Consider the following 25013-nt stretch of genomic DNA (forward strand, 5'->3'; position numbering starts at 1 on the left):
GAGGGAGGACATGAAGTTAGTTGGTGTGAGTGAAGAGGATGCAGAGGATAGAGTTAGATGGAGGCACATGATTCGCTGTGGCGACCCCTGAAAGGGAGCAGCCGAAAGGAAAAGAAGAAGTTAGAATAAGACGAATATAGTGACTTAGCAAAATATACAAGACACTTATCCTGTTCAGTGTCACAGGGGGCTGGAGCCTAACCCAGCTGTCACTTGGTAAGGTCGCTAGTCTCTCACTGAGCCAATACAGAAAGATATTCACTCTCACATTCACACCTACAGGCAATTTAGAGTCACCAGTTAAACTAATATGCATGTCTTTGGACTGTGGGAAGAAACCGGAGTACTTGGAGGAAACCCACACAAGCACGGGGAAAACATGCAAACTCCACACAGAAAGGCTGCAGGTGGTAAATAGATTCAAGCTGGGGACCCATTAGCCATGAGGTGGCAGCACTAACCACTGCACCACTGACTGCCCAATGCACTGATAAAAATATATTTTAAAAATGTTTAGTTTTTTGTATTTAAAAAAATTTAAATACAAAAAAACAAAAAAAATCACCTTTCCACCTAGTTGGATCTGAGCATAATTATAAACTTAATATATCTATTTTAGATAGACCACATAAAAGATAAAATGAATGCAAAGCAGATGAGATACATTGATGTTTGGCACAAAGTATCTGCTCTAATCTAAAATTGGTGCTTCACACAAAACTTTGTGCACAAAACTGTAAATCATTTTTCATTGCTTTCACAGAAACTTCATTCAGTGACCACATATTCCAAATCTATCAATTCTTTTATAATTCATGCTCCACCAGCTATAAAAACTACATATTTAAAGTACAAAAGTACATAAACTGTTCAAAATACATTTAAACCAATTTTGTGCATTTCTGAATGACCACTATTGAAATATATAGAAAACCGCAACAGACTATAGAAAATAAATTAAAATATTAATCATTCAAAACCGCAGTTTCAACTAAAATCCTGCCCAGATGATTAGTGTGTACTCTTATTAACGTTATTAAGTGAAAGAAGATGGTTTCAGAACGTTTTAGTTTGGAAACATGGATCAAGAAAGACACATGAAAAGTGACAGAGAGAGGGAGAATGTGTGGAGGAAAAGGTCAGAAAGATATAAGATGTGATGTTACTGTAATGAGAATTTGTGGCCAAATGTAGAAAAGAGGGAGAACTGTACTCAAACTATGAGGGATTATACTTTGCTGTAAGTTTGCAGGGTGGAGGGGACAAATTGTTTTTCACTAATTAGGTTTTAACTTTTATTTTTCAAAGGTAAATGACTGCATTCAAAAATATATAATAAAAGTAATGGATGCAAATTGATGCTTTTCTGATGCATTCTTGTTTAGTGTACAGTCAGCAAAGAGAAAATTTGAGATTAACACTTTGGTCAGGGCTAATATTGTCTGTGATGTTGATGAGAATCTCCGGTCTGGGTCAGACCAGGGGTCTGAGGTGCTGCAGCATAATACATTTGATTTATCTCTGCAGGGTTTGTGTACAATTGTAACTTGTAAGTAGCTTTGGACAATGGCCAAAGTCAGTTTTTTACAGAACATTTAGTTTTTACAAAATTTCAATTTGATTTATAACAGTACACTGAGGAAAAATCAAAAAATGTATTTGTGTCTTTATACTGCGATCACCAAAAAGAGTTTGTTCGGGAGGAAAACCATTACTGTTATTATTTTTTGCAGTATTATGTTTTTATAGTAGCGGTAATTATTGATACAACCAGTGTGTAATGACTATTACAGTGTTTGTGTAATTGGTGTCTTTTGTGTGTTGTCTGAAGGCAAAGTTTGACTTTTGGATGTAGCCATACATGGTTTAGAGTGGAGAGTTGGGATTTAACATTAAAGCAAACATTAACATTAACATTTAACATTTTGAAGATGGTTGTACAGTTCTGCATTAGTGTTTGGATTTTCGGGAAAAAAGAGCATCATTCAATCCATTGAGAAAAAGTGTAACAGGCCTGGTAATAGTAAGATAAGATAAAAAAGAATCATACCTCATGTAATAGTACAACAAAACAGGGCTATTGCCCTGTTGTAAAAACTATTCCTAAGTCTGTTTGTTCAGGACTGCAATGCCCTGAATCTCTTGCCAGAGGGCAGGAGCTTGAACACATAGTGTCCTGGGTGTTCGCAGTCCTTCAAAATACTGCAAGCTCCATTAAGACCGCATGAGCTGTAGAGGGAGGGAAGAGAATGGCCAATGATTTTTTTGGGTGGTGATAATGACCTTCTGTAGTGAAGTGGCAGAACACCTCTGAACATCAATTTAAACACTTTGTTCAAAACTATACAATAATTTATAAAATACAAATTCAAAGTGTAAATCAATGTTGGGCACTGAGCTACACAGTGCTACTCCAAATACTTCAAAGTTCCATAGTCCACTATTTAAGAATCCAGGCATTTTAATGTGAAAATTTTACACTAGGGCTTTAACTGAATATGTACTGAATGTATATTTTCTAAAATACTATATTTATAAAAATGTAAACACGATAGCTGTGTTGAAACATATACTTTATGCCAATGAGTTTAACACTTTGATAAATTGTAGTTCTTGATAGATAAAAACAGAGGTGGCTTTAAATCTAATCGAATGTAATTTATATATCCCAAAGAGGTTCCTGGTATTTGATGGTCCAGAACAGAGAACCTAAACGAAGAATGGTAAAGCAATGAGAAGAGAAAAAAAGAGATGCACAAAGTCTGAGTGCCCATGTACTGGAGAAAGTAAAAAAGAATTAAAGAATTGAAAAGATGCAGTAGTGTCCAGAAACTAAGGGAGACAAACAGGCCTCATTTAGTAATGTGAAAAGGCTCATCTGCCTCACAGGCTCATACAGGTGGGTATCATCAGCACAACAGTGGATATTAATTCCATCGCTGCACAGATATAAGATATAAGAGATGGTTACTTTGAAGTAAGTTTGGTTACAACATCAAAAATATCTCGGAAAATAATTTCCCATAAGAAAAAGCCCTGTGAATGCTTCAGCGCCGAAAGGATTTTCCAAGCAAAGCAGAAAAAAGCTGAACTATTTTGCTGAAAGCTGAATTTAAGCTAAACCATTTAAAAATGATAAAAAAAAACCGAAAAAGATAATAAAAAGCAGAATACAAGGCATATAGCTGAAGGTCTTGTGATTTGCTGAAAGTTTCAATGGTCTCTCCAGCATGAAGTATGTCCAACTAGGTGAGGCTGAAATGGGACAAAGCTGGAGAGGAGCTGAAGAGTCTCTCCATTCATTTGAATGAGGATAAATCGCTAAAAAAGCGGAATATGTTAAAAAGTATCAAAGATATTAAAAAGAATTTTGCACACATGTCCTTAATAAGCTGATTGTTTTGAAGTTTGAACGTTGTTTCTAGCTGAAAGTAGGCTGAAGTAGTTAAGTGCCAAAAAAAGCGTGACTGTGGCTCCTTTGGTCACATGTCAAAGTGTCCTTGAGCAAGACACTGAACCTGTTCTCTGAGTCTGTATCACAAATGGCATCAAAAGAACCTCTCCACATTAAGATTAAAAATAATAATAATGATACATTTGGTTGTGGCTCTATTAGTACAATATAGTAGTCATTCATTGTTTCCCAGTTCCTCCTGGCTATATGTCCAAGTGTCCCTGAATAAGACACTGAACACCAAGTTGCTCCTGGATTCATTTCCCATACTTGTAATTTGCTTTAGATAAAAGCACCAAATGACCGAACGTAGTTGTCGTAGACGGTACTGTAGCTTTAAGCAAGCAACAGAGCAGGCATCAAACTCTAAATTTGCTCATATTTTTAAAATATAACTATAAAAAAATATGAATATATAAGAATGCATCAAATGGTTAATTCATTCACAGTACAGCCACAAGGACAAGGTACTGTCATTTCAAACTTGATAAGAAAGTGGTCTGTCAAGACTGATGTGATGGGTGACACAGGCAGAACAGAAATGATTAACACTGCAATACACAAACTAGATGAAACCAAAATTTCCAGAAAGTGCCAGAAAGGCTTTAGTTTTAGGTTCACAGATACAGTTCAGATGAAAGTCGCTTATTATTAAAATGTCATCATAATGAGTAACATTGTCTGGGATGAATCCTACATTCTTCCACAGGTGGCTGCAGCCTGTTTCCTGAACAAAAGCTTATGGGGATGGTTTTAAATCACTGTGACTAAAAAGTTTAAATCTAGGCTAATGTCAACGGATGATAAATTGTGAAATGGGGCAGTAATTTGTTGTGTAGCTGGTCACTGGTACACTATGGTGGAGAAGCTTCATTTAATTTTATGGCAGCTTCTGGTCCAAAGGGGCTCAGATACACTGACACGTTCTTTTGTTTACACTGACTAAATCTGATTCCCAGTCTGTTTGAGACAGCAGACATGTTGCTAAGACAACAAGCTCGATGTGAATCAACATGACAAGTCATCACCGATATTATCTAACACACCCGGCATCACTGAACAAAGAAGAGAACCCAGATCCTTAAAGGTTTTCAAAGCACAGTTCAAGAAAAGTTCAAATCTGCTGGGGGGACTTCTTGGCATCACTCAGATGTTTTATTGATTACAGTTTTTTAAAATCTTGTCTTATTAGGAAAACCATTTCATGCCACGATGTTGTAATATATAATTGTAAGATTCATGTTTTATACACGACTAGACCTAGTTAATGGTCCATAAAGAGCCCTTTACGAGACGGAGCGGCAGGACTGGTATCTTTGCGCGCTTGCTTTATATAGAGCAACAATAATTGAGCCTTTCTTCTTTATGTCAAGTCGGAATTCATCAATAAACTGTTATTTTGTATTGCTATTAAAACCCCATTTTGTTTGCAGGGTTTAGTTTTTGGAAATGCATTGAGTAGGATGACCAAAGATGTCCTGGCGGAAGATTACAGCAACAGGAGGCGTAGTAGCTCGCCGTCATTGCAGGATTGGGGACGTTTTCGGGCATCTCTGCTGCAGCACCGGTTTACAGTCCTGTCTTCACAGATTTCTCTAGCCATATATTGTAATAAGTTTGACCCCATTCTTTAAATTAAGTATAGTAACTGTATTCCCGCTAACGAGAAAGCCTTACATTTGGCGTTTTGTCTTTTCCACGTAGCTTAAAGAGTCAACGAGACAATGGTGAGTAACGTTACTGACCAGCTAACGTGAGTCACGTTAGCACGAGTAGCTAACGACAGGTTAGCGTTAGCTGGGTGTTGTTAACATCGATTGCAATGCTTTGTAACCGTGGCGAAATGACACGACCACCAGGAAAACGATATTGTGTTCAATCATAGTTGGTATTTTCGTAAAAGCATCTAACAGGCAATGCTAAAACTTCATAAGAACCAATGGTGGATTTTTAGTGTTTTACTAGCTAGGAAACTGTAGAAAATTCTGTGACAGAGGGACATTTAAGTTAGTAAACTAACTTATGACCACATAGTTGTCTCTTTATCACGATGCTGGTCAGGGGCGTTCTGTGGATGTTATCGTTACCCGGTAGCGTAGGAGAGAAAGACGCCGTCAGTATCCCCTAACTGCGCAGCTACATGTCGTATTAAAAAGGTAACTACCAACGGGCGGTCTGATTGCTACTGGGAAGTGATATCAGTCGTTTAACTGATTTGCTTTTGCTCTGATTTGTGTTTGGCAATACTGTGGCTTTACCCTCTGTGCTTGAATCAAGGTTTGCAGCGTTTTTTATCATTAGGTTTGAGTCGAGAGTGGGCGTGGTGGTGTGTAAAAATAGACTGTCTAGTGTTAACGTGATCTTGAAACCAGTTGTGTTAAGAGACAGATGTAAGAAGTCAAGCTAACTGTGTCTGCTAACCGATCGGTCATCCCACTTAACAGCCTTCTGCAACATGGCTAATACCTCTCGCTAATGCCTCTGTGTTTTGAATGTAACCGTAGTGTGACATGCGCAACAAGCGAAAAAAGGCTTGCAGTCGCCACCAGTTGAGATTACATAAGAATTCAGCAGACAGGTAGTAGCATACTGCTACTACTTAGCAACGACTGTTTATCATATTTTATGTGCTTTATGAACGAGATGTTGCTAAATGTTGGACTAATGTGTACTGGCAACACCACCATGACAGCATCTCCTCCCTTACGTATTGCGCCATAACGTTGAACCGCATTCTGCTCCTGCTGAATGATCCTCATTGCCACCCCTCCTTCTGCACCCCCCCCCTCCCCCCGCATTGAACCAAACCATGCTTGGTGCAGTAGGCTGACAGGACCTGCAGTGCTCCTCCAAAATACCTGTATGAATAAAAGCCTGATCGGGACACTAAAAATTAATCATTGACACACACTTATTCCTTACTTCCCTGACAGCTATTGCGTGTAACATGGACTGTGGTAGAGATTGTAATCTGCCAAGAAAAAGAAATTGGATTATACTACATTTTTGTATCCAATTAATCACATTTTTTTTGACTGCAATTAAAAAAAAACAAACACCTGAAGTACTTATAGTTTTCTGTTTGCGACATGAGAATATGGGATGATCTCTTGTTTACTGATGAGCTGAAAGCCAGAAATGCTGTTTTGCTTAGTACTTTTCACAGCAACCATATAAATCCTCTAATGCTCAACTGTGCTGTGCTCTGATCCAGACACTGCTTGCTTCAGCACCACCAAATTGGCTGGCAGTGGACAGAATGGATACTCTGCAGTCTGTCTTGCTCTCTCTCTTTTTACCCCCCTCCCCCCTAACCAACACGGTGACTCACTGAAATTGACTCGAAGAACACATGGAGTTTTCACCACCTCGAGCTACAGAAATGTTAGGTTTAATTACTTGGGTTTTGAAATGGCAAGGGATTGTTAGAAACTCATGTATTCTTTAATTTGTGATGCCACACATATGGGCATTGGGATGTGTGATATTGGGTCAAGAGCTACATGTATTTTATTACTTCCTTTTCTTCAGACTTGAAAAAATAAGCCTTTGGTTTGGACGACAACATAACATTATCTGTTTCTATTTCTAAACTAATATTAGTACTGTAATGTTTTAGACCTGAATGGTTGAGTGCAGCAGTTAATTTCTTTCTTGTTCTCAATGCCTGCTTAAGCCAGTTTTTCCAAGACATCTGAGAATCATAGCCTGTCAATTTGAAGGACTACACACAGACACAAAGCAGCAACCACTGTCAAGCAACAGTTGGCACAGGGTTTAGTTTGTGATAATGAACAGGCCTCACATCTGTTCAGTGAAATAGATGCAAAGAGGTGGATACTTGCAGTAATATTCAGTGTGCTACATTGGCGACCCTAATCGTGTCTCACTAATTATAGCAGGTGTGTGTATTTCAGGCTGTGGAGTATTTATACCCGTCCCTCATCACACTTTCTCAGCCTGAAGTGGGCATGTTGACTGACTTAGACAGGCCTATGAAGACCTCATGAGTTTGACAAAATGACATCTCAGATGAAGTAGAAAAATGAGTTGATTCTATGAATGCAAACCAATGTGTTATTGTACATGTGGCAAAAACCTATGTTAGAGCAGCAAATACGGGTGACATTGCCACACAGATTAGCATCATGGGTTTGTGTAAAATATTCATGCTTTTCTTAATAAAAAATAAACAGGTAAACTAAAAACGGTTTTGTCACCCAGTGTATTTACTGATATTTTTTTGTTTTATAAAATACAAGCTAGAATAACTAGATTATTGTGAATATGCCCTTTATTAAGGGCCTACAGTGAGGTTAGGAATAATCATTAGCTAGGTAATAGGCAATGTCTAAATTCAGCTGTCTGAAAACATCAGTGTTTCTTTTGATCATTTGCAGATCTCTTCAGCTTGATTAAACAGTGGAGTCTGTTGCATTTCGTCCTCATTTGGCTTACTGGAACATTATAGCTCCTAGTTAAGAATTCATTTTTGAATATCAAATGGTCTAATGGCGTGGACAGTTACTAAAAGTAAAAGTTAGTTATTTTACTTCTTCACCAAGTCCATCGGTGGCTACGATGTGATACACTGGTGGAAAATCACCTGTAGACAGCATCATTATCAAATTTTCTTTTTAGTATTAAAAAAAATCAAGATTGTCTACACTGCAAATTATTCTTATTAGAAACTACAGTATATGTTACAGTTTACCTGCAACTTTGATGCATTGTGTTATAGAGTGTTACTTAATTGTGAAGTTGTTGCCTTAAGTCCATTAATGCTTGTTTACAGAGTTGTAATAGTAAGAATATCTTGACCTGTTTAACTACTCTCATGATTATAGTGAAATTATATGAAAGTCAAGAAAAATGTTGAGTAAAATCTAGCAAAAGACTAGACCAGGGCACTGTTATTTGTATATGCATTAACAGTATTATTACCATGAAGTTAATAACGTTACACCAGTATTATTGACGATTTGACATAAGCCTGGATTTGTTGGTTTTGCCAAAGTCATGTGGAGCTTCTTGTCCTGCAACACATTCACAATGTCAAACCCACTAGGAGGCATGTTTATTCCCGGGTATAGTCAGTGAAAAAAAGCTATAGGCTGCTGTTGGAAAAACAGTGTTGGACATGGAAGTCCATCAGTCTTGGGATGTGTTGTTTATAAGTAAGCAAATCATTAAAATTGGGCTGATGAAAATATGTATATAATGTGTTAGAATATTATTACATGATGCAACAAGTCTGTCTGAATAACCTAATAACGTGTTCCTCTGTCACAGGCAGTAGTTAGATGACGTGCCCTGCAACTGTTCTCTATATATCGATCAATGAATCAGTCATCAATAACCTTTGTGTGTTTTACATAAAAGTGGTGTTGTTTTAAAATAATTTACCTCCAATGAAGTTTCCACAATTAGGGCTAATATTTATAGGCTGCACAGTAACCAGTTTGCCAAATATTACTTAAATTTACGTTTTTTTTGCTCTTGTTCTTGCTCTGAATACAGTAGAGTGTATACAAATGATTTGCAATCACATATGTATTATTACATTTGAGCAATAATTTACAAATCAAATCTACAGTAACAGACATGGCACAAAGTTCTTGTAATTTTTTGTTTTTCTTTTTTTATTGTTGGCAGTACCTTTATGCATAAACTCACATGCTACAGTTTTTCTTTTTTTTTTTTTTTATAACCTGTTGTTAAAAAGTATTGTCAATACAAACTTATATGTTTTCTTAATATCTTTTAAACAGGCTGATCAGCTGACTGAGGAGCAGATTGCTGGTGAGTACATACTCTAGATATGAATTGGGCTTAGCAGCTCATTCTTTCTCCACGGAACTTAAGATTATAAGATTTCTATGAGATAATAGGAACCACTGGTATATGAGGATATAAGCTGTTGTTTCAAGTCTGATCCTATTTATGAAACCTTTTCCTATAACTAGTTAATTACATTCACATGGATTCCCAAGGTGCTTATCAGACCCTGAGGGAACCCCACATGTAAAGTGAGAGTCATGAATTTTATGACAAACCCTTACCTCACAGGTAGTTATTTTTTGTTTTCCCATTTCAGACTGAAGGTTTCTGTATCAATGTGCTGTAAATGCTTGTGGCACACTAACTGTGTTATTTCTCTGAATGTACAGAGTTCAAAGAGGCATTCTCACTGTTTGACAAGGATGGTGATGGTACAATTACTACCAAGGAGCTTGGCACTGTGATGCGCTCTCTTGGACAGAACCCGACAGAGGCTGAACTGCAGGACATGATCAATGAGGTTGATGCTGATGGTGAGGACAAAAATCATAAGTCCATTATTAAAAAAATGTACACGTTAGAACTCATTTAACTATAATTCCTCAAAGTTTGTAATCTCGAATGCTTGAAAATCTTACATTTACTGCCAGTACATGTCGATTTCGAATCTTTCCTGCTTTGGTGTTCTATATTGGTAGTATTAGCGGCCACTTTATCAGGAATACCTGTTCATTTTAATGCAATCCATCCAATTCAGCGGTCCGGCCCTGAATTCTACTTTTTTAATGTTAAAATTTCTCAATTTTTATGTTCAAACTGTAATAAAGGTAATAATTGTACTGTGTTTATTACTGAGGTCATAGCGGGTGGTGGAGTGGTACTGGAGTGCATTATATTCAATGTATATTATTTGGATTTATGTTTTGGCCACCCTATTTAAAACGAATGAGGAGGCCAGTTGACAGTTTCAATATAAAATAGAGAAATTTCACATTTTACATTACCATAGTTGGTAATGGCAATGTAGGGTAATTTGTTTTATATCTTGGTGTGTCAAGTTGGATTGATATGTAGTTTGTCAGTGAAATTAAGCTACTGTGTTTGTCTACTGTGTAGGTAATGGTACAATTGACTTTCCTGAGTTCTTGACCATGATGGCCAGGAAGATGAAAGATACAGACAGCGAGGAAGAGATCAGAGAAGCCTTCAGAGTCTTTGATAAGGTATGTTAAAAATTAGTAGATTGAAAATGTTCACTAGTAACACTTTCACTTGAGCTGTGAGACAAAACACTGCTTGATTTTCCTTTGACCAGCACTTGGATCCTTAAAAAGGCTTGTTGGTGTGTTGCTGCTAGTTATAGGATAGATTTTAGTATGCTGACATGTAAATATATGGCAGTAACCTCTAAGAACAGGTCAGGCTGAAAAAGTACCATGCACCAATATCATAAATATATCTTGCATCATAGGTAAAAAAACAAAATCGTATGTTTTTGAAATGGGAAAAACTTGGAGTATTGTGTAATACTGACTTAGCTGTTTTTGGATATCATGCAAGAGACAATGAGCCTGACTTCACCTACTCACAGCTCCTGTAGTAAATACATTCACCAGCCACTTTAAGAGATACACTTGCTAGTACTGAGTTGGACGCCCTTTTGAATTCAGAGCTGCCTTAATTCTTAGTGGCATAGCTTTACCAAGATGCTAGAAACATTCCTTAAAGATTTTGGACTATATTGACATGATGGCATATCCAGATGCTGCAGGTTTGTCATTTGCGCATTCATGATGCAAATAGCCCCTTCCCCCAAATCCGAAAGGTGCTTTATTGGATTGAGTCCTGGTGACTCTGGAGGGCACTTGTAGTACAGCAAACTCATTGTCCAGTTAAGAATCCAGTTGATGACTTTAGCTTTGTGACATGGGGCATTATTCTGCTGGAAGGAGCCATCAGAAAATGGATACAGTCTGCCCATAAAGGGATAAACATGGTCAGCAAAAATACTCAAGTAGGTTTCAGCACTTGAATGATGCTCAGCTGGTACTAAGGGCCCAAAGTGTGCCAAGAAAATATCCCACCATTACACCACTACCAGCCCTAACTGTTGATACAAGGCAGGATGGATCCATGCTTTCATGTTGTTTATGTCAGATTCTGGTGCAATCATCCGAATGCTGCAGCAAAAATCGAGACTCATCAGACCAGGCAATGATTTTTCCAGTCTTCTATTGTCCCATTTTGGTGAGCCCTTGTAATTTGTAGCCTCAGTTTCCTGTTTTTTGCTGACAGGAGTGGCACCTGGTGTGGTCATCTGTTACTGCTGCCACTCTGCTTCAAGGTTTGAAGTGTTTGGAGATTATCTTCTGCTAACTTCTGTTTAACGAGTGGTTGAATGAGTTACTGTTGCCTTCAATCTGCTCAAACCAGTCTGCCCTTTCACCTCTGCCCATTGGCCTCAACAAGGCATTTTCTCTACCAGAACTGCCCCTCGCTGTATGTTTTCTCTTTTTCACACCATCTGTAAACCCTATAGAAGGTTTTGTGTGAACATCCCAGTAGGTTGTCAGTTTTTGAAATACTCAGACCAGGCTTTCTGGCACAAAAAGGCCATGCCACATTCAATGTCACTTAGTTTTCTTCCCCATTCAGATGAACAGTTTGAACTTCGGCAGCTTGTCTTGTCCATGTCTACATGCCTAAATGCACTGAGGTGCTGCCATGTGACATATAATAATAATAATTCTCTGTCACTCTCTGCAGGATGGTAATGGCTACATCAGTGCAGCAGAGCTACGGCACGTAATGACAAACTTAGGGGAGAAACTCACTGATGAGGAGGTTGACGAAATGATCCGGGAGGCTGATATTGATGGTGATGGTCAGGTCAACTATGAGGGTAAGATGTTTTGTTTTGATTTGATTTTTTTTTTTTTGTGTGTGTATGTTTTTTTTAACCTGTAAATAAGACCACAACAATCATTAGCAGATGTGAAAATGGACAGTCATGAACAACCTACACTAGTGCATTTGTATATGATGTATGTTCAGCTGATACAGAATTGCAATGGGGGAAAAACGCGACCATATCATTGTCAGCATTTTTACAACTTTTCATTTAAGCATCTTTTTCTCTTGCTTTTACAGAGTTTGTCCAAATGATGACTGCCAAGTGAACAGAACGCTGAAACTTCCGTCAAGTTGCTTGTCCTCTTAAGATCACTGTCTTTAAGAACCAAAAAAACGAACCCCACCCCTAAACTAACCTATCTATAGAAAATTGCAATTTGTGCTTCAGTACATCCAACTACTTCTAAGGTATCTGTTTAGCAAACACCAACAGAATAATCCCTAGAGAAGTTAATGGACCAAGCTTTAAGAGGGCTGAAGCCCATGTATTTCAGACCAAGCTTCTGCTGAGTCACCCAGCTCCTGATTAATTTAGAGCAAAGAGCAACACTGAAAAGGCAGAGGGCTAGAAACGTCTGCTACTGTCTGCATAGAGAAGTTGGCTATTTAATTCCTTCCGGATCTTCAAAAAAGAAAAATTGACTCTCATGCACCAGTGGTGATTTTCAGAATATTGAATAAAATACTCTCCTTGCATGCACCCTTTCTGTGGTGGTCACCACAAAGAGGCTCTGATCCCATCAGAAGTAGTGGTCAGACTGTGTACACACTGGAGGTATATACGTAAATATATAGCTATATATCTGTAACATTTGTGTCACTATTGATTATTGCAAGAGCAATTAGATGCGACGTAGGGTTTTAATTGGTGCTCGGTTGCAGATGAGCATTCTTATATCATGGAGTGTTCGGACTTGAAAGAGAGACTAAAGAGAACTGAGTTTGGTGTTTTTTTAATTTATTTTATTTTATTCCCCCATTATTCCCCTTGTGGGATTTACTGTTGTCTTGTTTTGAGTTGTGGGCTTTACATTGCCTGCAGCGCTGGTTGGAGACTGTAGTGTGTTGCATTGCTTCAGGATGGTTATTACCAAAACACACTTGAGGAATGTGATTAACACATTTGTTCTTCAAACAGATAATCCTGATGATACAATATTGATGTAATGCTTTATAAATGTGTTCTCAAAAAAATGTATTGATGACAAACTTTGGTCACAAAATATATCTATATATAAGTGTATCGTAAAGTTTGCATTGCCTATTGTTATAGTAAATGACCTGTGACATGTTTTCTCTTTGGTTTTGAAATGTGCCATAATATTCTAAAAACGCCTCAACCTTCTTGCAAGACTTTTATTTCATTAGAATATGATAAATCTACTTAGTGTGATAACATAATACATGCAGTTGAACATATTTGCACTTTGATATAAACAATGTGGATATTAAAGTTTTGTTTGAAAAGAAGAAAAAGAAACCAAATGTCACTGTTGCTGCTGCTATAACAACTCATGCGGTTAACTCATTTCTCGTCATTGTTGGTGTCTGATCTTCAATTTGTAGTCCAGTGATTCAAACTTCAATCTGTTTGCTGTTTTACTGAACACAATACGTAATCTGTATATTCACAAATATACATATATACTAATGGGGGGAATTGTGGTTCATTTGGGATTTCAGAAAGAGACTTTCAGGTTTGGAAATGAGGTTGTAGCAAAGAATTCAGCTTTAGGTGCAAGATTGGTTTCCGTTTTAGAATTTGGAGCAGTTGGCTAAATTTAGGTAGGTTAGCTGAGGTTTCTTAGGATTCCTTAAAGCTTGGAACTTAAATACTGAGGTATTTAATTGGTTATCTTCGATTCAGTTTGGATGTAAATGCTAACTGGACTGTTAACTTCTGCAGTTATCTCAGAAATGTAAAGATGTAATATTTTCCATAAATCAATAAATTGACTGAGTTTTACTTCACCCGCATGTCTTACTCTGCTTAATGTGAGTTGCTATTTTACATATTCTCTTGTCACTATTGCAAGTAAGTAAAGAAGAACCTGACTCTTACCAGACGTCCACAAATGCCACTCTAATTGTACACTGTGTCCTCTCCCTGCCTCTGTCCCTGTACCAGAAAGGGACACTAATCTCATCCAGCCTCACACTGGGTGAGGGCAGGTCACCCTAGCACTTTGCTGGAGAAACTATGCCAGGCACCGGCTATATTTAGTGGCTCATGAGATTTCTACAGGAGCCTGGCGTAATCTCGGTCAGCAGGGGTTGCGACCTCTCACCCTCACCCTCTGAATGCAAGAAAGGGGCACCTGTCGTTTCATTGACAGGCGTGATGAACTTGCCAATGGGATGAGGCTTTTATCTGGAGCAGTGTGATGTGACTGGATGTATGTCCACATGCTTAATCGGGTGGTTAAGCAGATAAGGTAAATGAATTAACAAACGCGCTCAGCATGACAATAAGACTGCAGCATCACATGCACAGGGAAGAACGATCATCTGTCTTTGGTTGTGTAATGGCAGAAACTCGGAGCCTCAGAGTAGAAGCTCACACAATGCTGTGTAGGAATGTAAATTGCAAATTGCTGTGACAATGGTACAGATTTAATATTTGAGTGACACTGTTTTGAAATTTTTCCCCAGCAATCTGCAGCATTAAATGTAAATGTATTTCACTGCTGTAGCCTGTGTACTAGAGTAGTCTGCAAATCTTAAGTGAAAAATTGGGCCTGCAATTCCACTACATCTATTTGACAGCTATTAATATTACAATTGTATTGAAAATTTTTCTTATTCGTATTGTAGATTTGTTCTTTTAAATCTATCTTGATTTTTTTAAATTGACTTTTTGTTTTTCATTCTGTACAGAAATTCTTGCTCTACATTTTGCACACTTTTGCTGCTGCTGTAACATAGAAGCTTATCCACTGGGCGGAATAAAAGTTTATCATATCTTTAACTTATCTTACATACAGTAATGACTTTATGTAATGTGATTTCATATTTCATATTACAGCTACATAAAGTTGTTTATGTTAATTCTGCCTCAACCAATCAATGCATCTATTATAGTTGTTAAATGCATTTGAAAGAATCAGAAGTATAATAAGAGGCAGCCTAACTACATAGGGTCAACTTTTACTTTGATATAAATTACATTTTCTCATCTTGCTGTAACATGAAGTTTAGTAAATTTCAGACAGCGGGACTTTTTTTTACACTTTTGTACCCCTGCTACATAAGCGCAGGAGTTATTAAGTATGAAGTAGTCAAAAACCTTTTTCATAGTAACTAAGAGTTTAGGTCAAGTTAGTCAGGTCATGGGCACTGAGGAGCCTAAAACTTGTTTTAGTGCTAAAATGTTATATTAGCATTTTACCACAAGGTGGTGGTGTTTCATCGAACTGTAACTCGATTTGTAAAAGCGGGAGCCAAGAGCAGCACATACAAAGTAGTGTGACAGAGACAGGAAGGAGATGAGACACTAACTGAAAACAACTAAAAACAACGAATTATGTATTGATGTTTTGAATTACAGAAAACTTGCTTTGAGCCAGAAGTTTCTTCTAAAAACACTGTGTGTGTGTGTGTGTGCGTGTGTGTGTGTCTGGTAAGTATGTCATGTATTTGCGTGGTGTCACCACACCCCACTACCCATAATTGTGTATGCTTTGTGATGTAACCTCATCACCCTTTGCTTCAGAAAAAGCATATTTATTTCATTCCCATTAGATATTTGGCAAGGGTTGCGTGGTGTGTTATGTAAAGAGCTTAGTGCGATGCAGACTCGTAAATAATGTAACTATTTAGGAATAACATGTTTGTAAAGTTCATTCAATGTACACAGACGATCCTTCCCCTTCCATGAACATACACAATAAGCATAATTTGTAGGAGTGTCTTCCTTCCCCAGAAACCATTCATGACCACATGCTTCCTGTCACTCATACTCGCTTTGCATGTGGCCACAGCGTCATTGTAAACATATTTGCCTTCTCCTGCACCCTGTGTCTTCTTTCTTGTTTCTTCTCAGTCTTTCAACATCCTACAACCAGCCTTGCTTTGCTTTCTGGCTGTGGATATTTGAGCATTTGGAAAAGATAATTTTCGGCTGTTTGTTATGATAAATACGACTAAACTGAAGTTGCTGAAGATTCTTTTTAAGTCAGCTGTTGTAGAGAATTAATCACCGGCTTCTGTTGACACAATCTGATATCGAGTAGATTTTAAGGTGTGTGTATACCTTGCTCTAACACTTCGCCTGCATATCTCCTGCTGGAAATCTGCCCAACATGCCTCATACTGCTTCAAAAATGTAGCTCTTAAAACAACATTCACTTGGAGTTCCCACCCTTTTTGGCTTGGGACTGCATACTGAAAATCTAAGCTGCTGTACTGTATGTCTGCACTGGTGACCTATGCTTGTTCAATGAAAGTGATTTATTCAAATACTTCTCAAAGGTGCAAACTTTAGAAATGGCCTAAAAAGTAAGCATTGGAAATATGTTTATCTTTTTGTTTTGCTATCCTGTTAATCACACTGACTGATGCTGGCTATTAATATTCACCAGCAACGTCTTATATGGGCAACATAGAGATACTCAAATTTGGCAAATATGTGATTATCTAAAGATAATTTCTTGACATTTTCATCTTTATTGAAAAGTTGATACAATAAAGAGAGACAGGGCATCCAAGGTCTGCAGCAACTGACACAATCAACAAACCCTTTTTTAGTGTTTTGTGGGAACTTCTCAAAAAGGACACACATGTTATAATCCATCTATCACATTTACCAGATGTTCAAATAATAATAATAATAATAATAATAATAATAATAATAATTTTAATAATAATAATAATTTATTATCCAGAGGTATTATCCTGATCTTAAACTAAGATCAGGATAATAAGTTTTATGATAATAAAACTATCATAAAACTAAGACATATTTTATGATAAATATAAAGTGGTATGGTAATATTTCTTTATGACTTGATGAAGAAGGCCAGTAACAAATAGCAATGGATTATGTAATAATCCTCCAATTTATAGCCTGGATATAATCAGAATGTTCTGGCTGATTATAGAGACTTATTTACTTTATGTTTTGACTGGATTCTGGTATTTTGACCAATAGTGAACTCTGGTCTTGTCTGTAATCTTGTATGTTATATCATACATTATGTGTGGAACGTTAGCTCGTAGGACACGTGGACAATCTGGCAGAGAATTGATGAAATTGTGGGGCTGAGGAGAGAATAGGAAGTAGGTGGAACTGGGGAAAAATCCGTGGGCTGGCTGTGGTTTAGGGGATAGAGCAGATCATATAATAACCAGTGCTTAAGCTCAGTTGTTCATTTCCATGTTTCCTCTGGGCCACATGTGGAAGTATCCTTGGGCAAGACACTGTCCTGTTAAGACTACAGAATCACCCAACACCCAACAAGTCCTCTTTGAGAAAATAGGAACTGGGCAACGGTGGGTAAACCTCCCTTCCTGAATAGAACCACAGACACAACTAGGCTCAGGGTGGGTGGCCGTCTGCCCCCGACTGGTTGCAGTGAGTAGGAAGTGCTGAAAGAAAAGAGAAACAAGAAGTAACACATAAAAACACAGGGCCAAGAAATGTAAACACTTTTCGAATAGAACTTTCTTTGATGTTTTCTCCTTGAATTAGATTCTTGCTGCCTTGTACCTCACTTGTAAGTCGCTTTAGATAAAAGCGTCTGCCAAAAAAACTAAATGTAATTGTAAATGTAAGTTTGTAGGACTGGTGACTACAATGCTGGGAATGCAGAAAGCTACAGAGAGAGGGAGACAGAGAGGGAGGAAGCACAACTACAGAAAACAAGAAGACAAGAAGTTAATGACCTGCAATGGTGAAATATAAATGCATGCAGAGGAGAGGAGAGCGGCTCAGTGCAGCCAGCATATAGCAACGTAGCTATGTGATTGATCATAGTCATCTGAGTAAGCTCTAACCATGAGCTTGGCCTCCTCTTTAAGAGTCACTATATCAAACATTCCAGTAACAACTTGAATTTTAAAACTCCACTGTAGATTCCAAATACCTAACCTGACCTAACAGACAACAAGCAAACCAATTGCTATTAAAAAACGATGCGAAGTGAATTAAGAATGGTAATTTGTAGTAACAATAGCTACAATTCTTATTCTGGGGGACTGGTAGCTCAGTGGTAGAGCACTGCGTTGGGATGCAGAGGGCTGCAGTTTCTAATCCCACCCCACCAGCTATGGCCCCGCCCAGGCACCAAGGGCCACCTCGGTGTCGGTCCCGAGCCCGGATAAAATGGGCGGTTTTGTGGGCAACCGGCGTGAAAACTCATGCCAAATAAACGTGGGGAAAATATTCTGCTGTGGTGACCCTTAATGCGACAAGTCGAAAGCTGTTGACCTTTTTCACAATTCTTATTCCAAGCTCGAAGAGGAGTAAAGTCGCTGCTTCTTCACGTCAAAAGGAGCCATCTGAAATGGTTCAAGCATCTTGTAAGTGCCTCTTTTTGGTGGTTTTACAGGCACGTCCAGCCGGTAGGAGACCCTGGGGTAGCGATTATATATTTCATCTGGCCTGGGAAATATATCTGAATCCCATTGGAGAATTATTGCTGGGGATGTCTGGAAAACCTTCCTAAACCTGCTGCCACCGTGACGTGACTCAGGATAAGCAGAAGATGATGGATGAATAGATGGACCCTAAACATGTGGAAACTTTAGTTAAGTTTTTTTAGATGGAAATTGTCTATACGAACACCTTTCTGATTCCACAGTGGCACATTTTTCTGTGTTTGTGTCCAGTAAATCTATCATGAAATACATCCTTCTGCAGATAAAACAATATCTGTGTCATATGCTAATGTAGTGTTGTAAGAGTGCAAATGTATGCAAATGTGATAATATTTTGTGAGAGAAAGAAGAATGACACAAACACACAACTTATTTCTCTCTTAGGCTGTTGCAGTATTATAGTTAGTGAAACCAAAATCCTGAATTACAGCGTGTTACAGCTATGATAAAGTGAAAAACAGTAGAAAGAGAAGTGAAAATCTAGAAAGAAGGAACTACACTACAAGTAGCCTTTCTTCTTCCTGTCTTGAAGAACAAGACGCGACTGTAGTTTCACTTTAGGTTGAAAGGTGTCTCTCCCACTTTGTGACACTTGTCGTGGCTCCTGTACTAAATGGGAGTTCAGCTGAGGTAATCGGGATTTCTCTGGCCACCAACTCTGGTATTTCATTTTCTATTCCCCAGAACTGCCAATGTATACATCAGCATACTTGTAATGGCTTTATTATGTCTCAAACCAACTTAGATCAGACCATGTGTGGTCTGACCACCTCTTAAGGCCTGAGGTGGTCAGACTCTAAAAGCTGTAAATGAGACTCAAAGTCTTCCCCCTTCACTGCAATTATCTCCTTCCAAGAACTAGCTGTCTTCTTTGTTACACTGTAGTCTCTGTTAAAAATAGAATTCACACCTACGAACACCTCCTAAGAACTGCATGAAAAGTTTGTGTTGTGTGGTAACTGTAATTCCGTTTTAGAGAGTTTCAAAAACTGTATGGGACGCCCCCCCCCCCCCCCCCCCCCCTCTGATATTAGGGATTTTACTGTACGTTACAAGCTGTCATTTTAAGAAGTTCATTCGATGCGTATATATAGGTCTTCAAAGCACAGACCTAAGGCACACAACTGAAAAATGTTTGATAATTTCTTACTTAAAGATCCCTGATGTCCATTTTGCGTTTGCGTGTGTACTCTCAAGAGACACAATCAATGTTTGTACGTTATGGTGTTCACTGAGTTTGGCATCATTACCTTCACTTAGTGTGTGCAATGCACGGCCTGACACCACATCCATGCCAGCCAAGGCCTGTTTGGACGAAGACTACAACAAGGGGAGCTCCTGAAAAAACACCCCCTGTTAGCAGAGAAAACATCTTCAGATTCCATTATGGTTAGAATTACATCAAACAAGGAAAACCAGGCCCGACTCATTACATTCAGTATTATACTGATACCTGTGTACTGTCTGTGGCACTGGGAAAGCCCTGTCTGTTTCTGTGTAAATTTCCACTGGCCCATTACTGTTTCTGTGGGTGTTACTAAAAATCTGGCAGATGAATTGCAGGACTCAGTATTTTAGTATTTTGCCAGAAACTGTTCTGAACTGAGAACTGCAGTAGAGTATTTTGCTTTCAAATTGTAGCAATCTAACTGCATCATTGCTATTTTTGTGTAAGGAAAAACACTGTGCAATACAGATTTTGACTGCAGCTACATAATGAAGCTACATAAAGAATAATGTTGAAAAGCCTTTTGTCTTTGTACTTATTTATCTTATATGTCAAAAATAATATAACTGTACACTTGAGCAATTCCTCATATTCTGAAGTAACTGTAAACTGGGACGTTATCAAAAGCACAGGTCAATCAGCTGGTGCCGGGTCAGTGATCAATACCAGTGACGAGATTTAGAGATAGTGAAAATCCTCAGTTACACTTTGATTTGAAGTTACTAATATTAACTTAGACATATGAATGTACAACTTTATTGGTGTTACAGGAACCCCCACCCTATGATATGTAATACATTTTTGGGCGTGTAGTATCCCCACAGCATCAGCAGCATCTCCTTCACTTCACAGTCGGCGTCAGCTCCGGCTCACTGAGCAGTGTTTACTATAATGGGTGTGGTCATTTTCTGAGTCGCTGGTCTTCTGGAGTGTAAAAACAAACTAAACGGAGGAACCCTAAAAAACCTTTCCAGGACTTCGTGACGCATACAGCTGAAAACAATGTACTGTGTAATTAGACTATTTGCTCATTAACATTTCCATGAGCTGGATATTTGATACTCATCTATCAATGAAAACACACGGGACCAGTTACAGAGAACAACCTGGACAAATAAGACAAATTAAAATAGAAAAACATATGCAAATAGATGAAAAGCCCTTTTGATCTCATGATATCTCTGTGTTTCTGTCTCCGACACACATGCGTGTGTCCTTCCCATCAGCGTGGGTTCCTTCAAGGAACTGGACCGGTAAAAGCGTGTGCCTTACTGAAATATGATCTCACACTCACACACACTATATTACACAGCATACAATCAAGAGCCAACTGTCAAATTTAATACTGTGAAAGCTTTTTCAAATGTCCACAGATGTGAGTTTAACATCTGCCTCATATGTGTCACTGGTTACATTCTGGTTTCAATTAGGAATACAACAGTCAGAGATACAACAGCCAAGAGCAAAATTCCCTGAGCTCCGCATGTTTCATAATTCTTACAGTCTAATGTTAAAAAACGACCCATCTTCCAAGAAGTTAGAAAGGATTTACAGATACTGGGTCGATTCATGAAAATAACCCCTTATATCACTTATGCTATTTGTTGCAACTGTCAGGTGTCGTTCACAGTTCATGTTCACACCACTGAGCAAATGCTGATGTTTTTTATAGGCAGAAGTTCGGTGGAGATTTGTTATCCTCCAGGTCATGTCCTGAAATATTATTTGGTGGAAACTGAAGTCGTAAGATTCTAATCTCAGTTGAGTTCAGGATTTACTGAGAAAAAAAAGGCAGATGTTGACTCGTGAGACTTCATTCCGAATCTTCATTTAGGTTTTCTCTAATGAGGAAGTGGAACAACCACATTCATTTTATGGTTTGATGGATTCTACTGGTTTCTACTTGTGTTTAAATTGATAGTTACAGTAACTACTCGTGTTTTCACAGTAAAAAGGATTATACATGTTTTCATGGTTCACCATGACTAAATATAAGTCTAATGTATTCTGAACTTCCTTGTCATTAAGCTGCTAAAATAAAGGTATTTTGGACTGGAGGCTTTTTTTTTCTTTGTTTTTGTTTTATTTTTTCGTGATTCAGAACCAAACCACCTAGAATCGGCAGTTCATGCCTTCTCTATTCATCCATGATCCCATTATCTCTATTATCCAACGATCAATTAATTAGGCCATCTCTCTATCCATCTTTTAGTCTATCTTTTTATCTAACAGTCCATCATTTACCATCATTACCTCATCCATCCATAGTGCGAATAAAATCTGAGTCACCATGCATGTCTACATTTTATCTATATCTGCAACTGTTTACTTCAAGTAACAACATATGCACAAAACCACACATGAGCAGCTTCTATTGTAAATCAATGCTTCGGTGCAATTATTGTACACTGCTTATATAGTCAGAACTTGTGCAAATTTACCAAGTGTCTCCTGCTTTGGGCAAAGTGTGCAAGTATGTCTGCATTTGTTTTGAGCGTTGTAGCCTGCTGTTTATTTAAAGGCACTAGTCTGGTTTGTTTAATGGGCAGTGCAACTGTAAACACTCTTCATGCCATCCCTATCTTAAGGTTCCCCCCAGTAGTTAAAAGAAAATTAGAGCTTTGTTTGTCAGGGTGAGGCAGTGAAGGCTGGAAAGGTGAAGCGAAACTAAAAAGAAAGAAGATTGAAAGAAATGTGTCTATGTGTCTTTGTTTAACAATATTACAAAGACCTATAGCAGCAAACTTCCTCCCACCATCCAGTGACGTGGCACATCAGCATTATTATTCGTTAAACAAGGAGCAACTTGATCACCGTGAGTCTGTGAGCTGCATACTGGCACTACATCGTTGTCATTATGTTCAGTTAATTACAGAAACAGCTACAGGAAACAAGTGAAGAGGAAAATGAGAGACAAATGTAATTACTGTTTTCTCAATGCCTCAATATTTTGTTGGTTTATGGGGATTTTATTAGTGCTTCATCTCATTTTAGGCGTCATGAAAAAAAAAAAAACGTTACATAACACATCAGTGGCTCTATTATTATTACATCCAGTGTCTGGGGATGTGGTGATATGTTCATTAAGTATGTTTGTGGGAGCCGGTACAGTATAATATCACAGCCATTTAAATGACTCTGTGTTGCTATGCAAGCCATGACATAACATCTAATGAATTTCTTTCAGATGATTAAGTCAGCGGCACAGTGGCCTTGAGCTGCTGCTTGTTTGTGGTCTATTCTGCCCTCAGTCGTGTCTTATGTAAATGAAAAGCTTTTCTGTTGGGTTAAGATCAGGTGACTGACATGGCAAGTGAAGAATATTCAATTTCTTTGCCTTGAGAAATTCTTGGTTTACTTTCGCAGTATATTGAGTTGCTCAGTATACTCATATTCCATATACTCCTCAGAATTAATCCTGCTACTTTTATCAGCACTCAGCTCATCAGTAAACACCAGTGACCAGGTTCCATGACAACTCTACATGCTCATGCCATAACATTGTCTTTACCATGTTTAGCAATTATGTGATTCTTTTCTTCTTCACATGCTTCGCTTCCCATCATTCTAGTACAAGTTAATCTTGATTTCATTAGTCCAAAGAATCATATTCCAGGACTGTAGAGGCTTTTTCAGCTTTAATCTGGTCTGTATTGTGAACAGCTACCAAATGCAAACCCACTCCAGTCCTTTTATCTGCTGGATTTAGGTTGGAATGAGCAATGAACAGACCACATGAACCGTCCAATTACCTTTTAGCCTCTGATAAACACGTGTCTTTAAAAACCTGTAATTTTTAGAAGGTTCATTGAATACTTTTGTTAAACTCTTTGAACTAAAGCTGAAAGGCTTTAATGATATATGACTTGTGTCACCTTAAGTCCACCATGGTAGTTTACAGATGCATAGATGTGTCACTGTTCAAACAGCCTATTTCTGGACCTGAGTGTATACTGATGAACTTTAGCTCACATCGTGACATTCAGACGTAGGGGAGTCTGCTTCTGTCATACATGTTTACTTAAATAAAGGATCTGAACTCATCTTTCACCGGTGTTCTGGTTGTTGCACCTGTCATATTGTATAAGCACTAATTGTTTTTTTTTTTAAACAGCTTTTATCTGATTTCACTTTTGTCTGGAGCAAGGTGTTCAAATATTTGTCAGCATATTAACTATTCTTAATCTTTAAAGCCAAATGAAAGTGCACAGGATTTACCGCTCTGTTACTCTATAGGCTGCACAAATACTACACTAAGGATGCTCTATGCCCCAGAAATAAGGAGTGGACTATGGGGGCTAGAGAAGCTGCAACAAGCAGGGAAAGTGTGCTGGCCTTTGTGTACAGACAACAAGCACTGGGCTTCCCTTTCTTGGTGGAGTTGTACCAAAAGCTGGATGAAATGTAAACTAGCCAAGATTAGGGCTATTCAAAACACTTACATTAAAAACCAAGAGGAGACACTGCCAAAGCAAATACTTACACAAAAGACTAATTAGATTACATTTTCTTCTGAGCTCACATGGGGAACAAGCCAATACAGAACCAAGTGACTGTGTCAGAACATCTGTGCACAATAGCGGACTCGGGCAGGGAGGGGGAGGGGGGTGAATCCAAAGAGCACCTGATTTTGGCTGAGAACAATGCACAAGTGCAGGAAAGATGATAGTTGATGACATTTACTCTGCTGGTTGAAGTATTGCTGCGTTTGTTTGTCCCTGTGGCAGGAGAAGGAGGGGAGGGGGGTGGGGGGATTCCTGTGCCTCCAGTCCAGTCATGTCTGTGAACCATAACTCACTTCATCATTTCCATCTATTATCATCAGTTTATATTGTAATAAAACAATAAAAGTTGCACCTCAGATGTTTAGATGGATTTACAGTAGAAAGATAGACGTGCTTTAAGACTCTTAACTTGGCCCTCAGCGTTACTCTTTCCTCCCTTTAAATAGCATATGACACAGCAGTCCACATCTGTCCGTGTCCATGCACCGGCTCAGGGGGCGGGGCTATGCATCGATCGGAAAGTGAGACTGGGAGG

The 25013-nt window shown here is 38.3% G+C and overlaps 1 protein-coding gene across 3 annotated transcripts; it reads left to right on the forward strand.

Annotated features, from left to right (window-relative positions):
* Nucleotides 1-4963: 4963 nt before the first annotated feature.
* On the forward strand, nt 4964-14119 carry calm3a (calmodulin 3a (phosphorylase kinase, delta)). 3 transcript variants are annotated; one of them, XM_067507617.1, is made up of 7 exons: nt 4964-5181; nt 9226-9256; nt 9421-9523; nt 9625-9768; nt 10352-10458; nt 12002-12137; nt 12386-14119. In XM_067507617.1, exons 3-7 carry the CDS (start codon nt 9493-9495, stop codon nt 12412-12414), a joined length of 447 nt encoding a protein of 148 aa, XP_067363718.1. In that variant the 5' UTR covers nt 4964-5181; nt 9226-9256; nt 9421-9492; the 3' UTR covers nt 12415-14119. The 3 variants fall into 3 exon arrangements, with proteins under 3 accessions (XP_067363718.1, XP_067363719.1, XP_067363717.1); XM_067507618.1 differs by having other exon boundaries at nt 9448-9523; XM_067507616.1 differs by lacking the exon at nt 9421-9523 and having other exon boundaries at nt 4965-5181.
* The last annotated feature ends 10894 nt before the right edge of the window (nt 14120-25013 follow it).

Source organism: Channa argus, chromosome 6, assembly GCF_033026475.1.
Source record: "Channa argus isolate prfri chromosome 6, Channa argus male v1.0, whole genome shotgun sequence".
Classification (NCBI taxonomy): Eukaryota; Metazoa; Chordata; class Actinopteri; order Anabantiformes; family Channidae; genus Channa; species Channa argus.

What these genes read in the sequence shown, in the direction of transcription:
- calm3a (XM_067507616.1), top strand. An exon ending in GACTGAGGAGCAGATTGCTG is followed by an intron (nt 9,257 to 9,624) that starts GTGAGTACATAC and finishes CTGAATGTACAG; the next exon opens with AGTTCAAAGAGGCATTCTCA. An exon ending in CCTTCAGAGTCTTTGATAAG is followed by an intron (nt 10,459 to 12,001) that starts GTATGTTAAAAA and finishes CACTCTCTGCAG; the next exon opens with GATGGTAATGGCTACATCAG.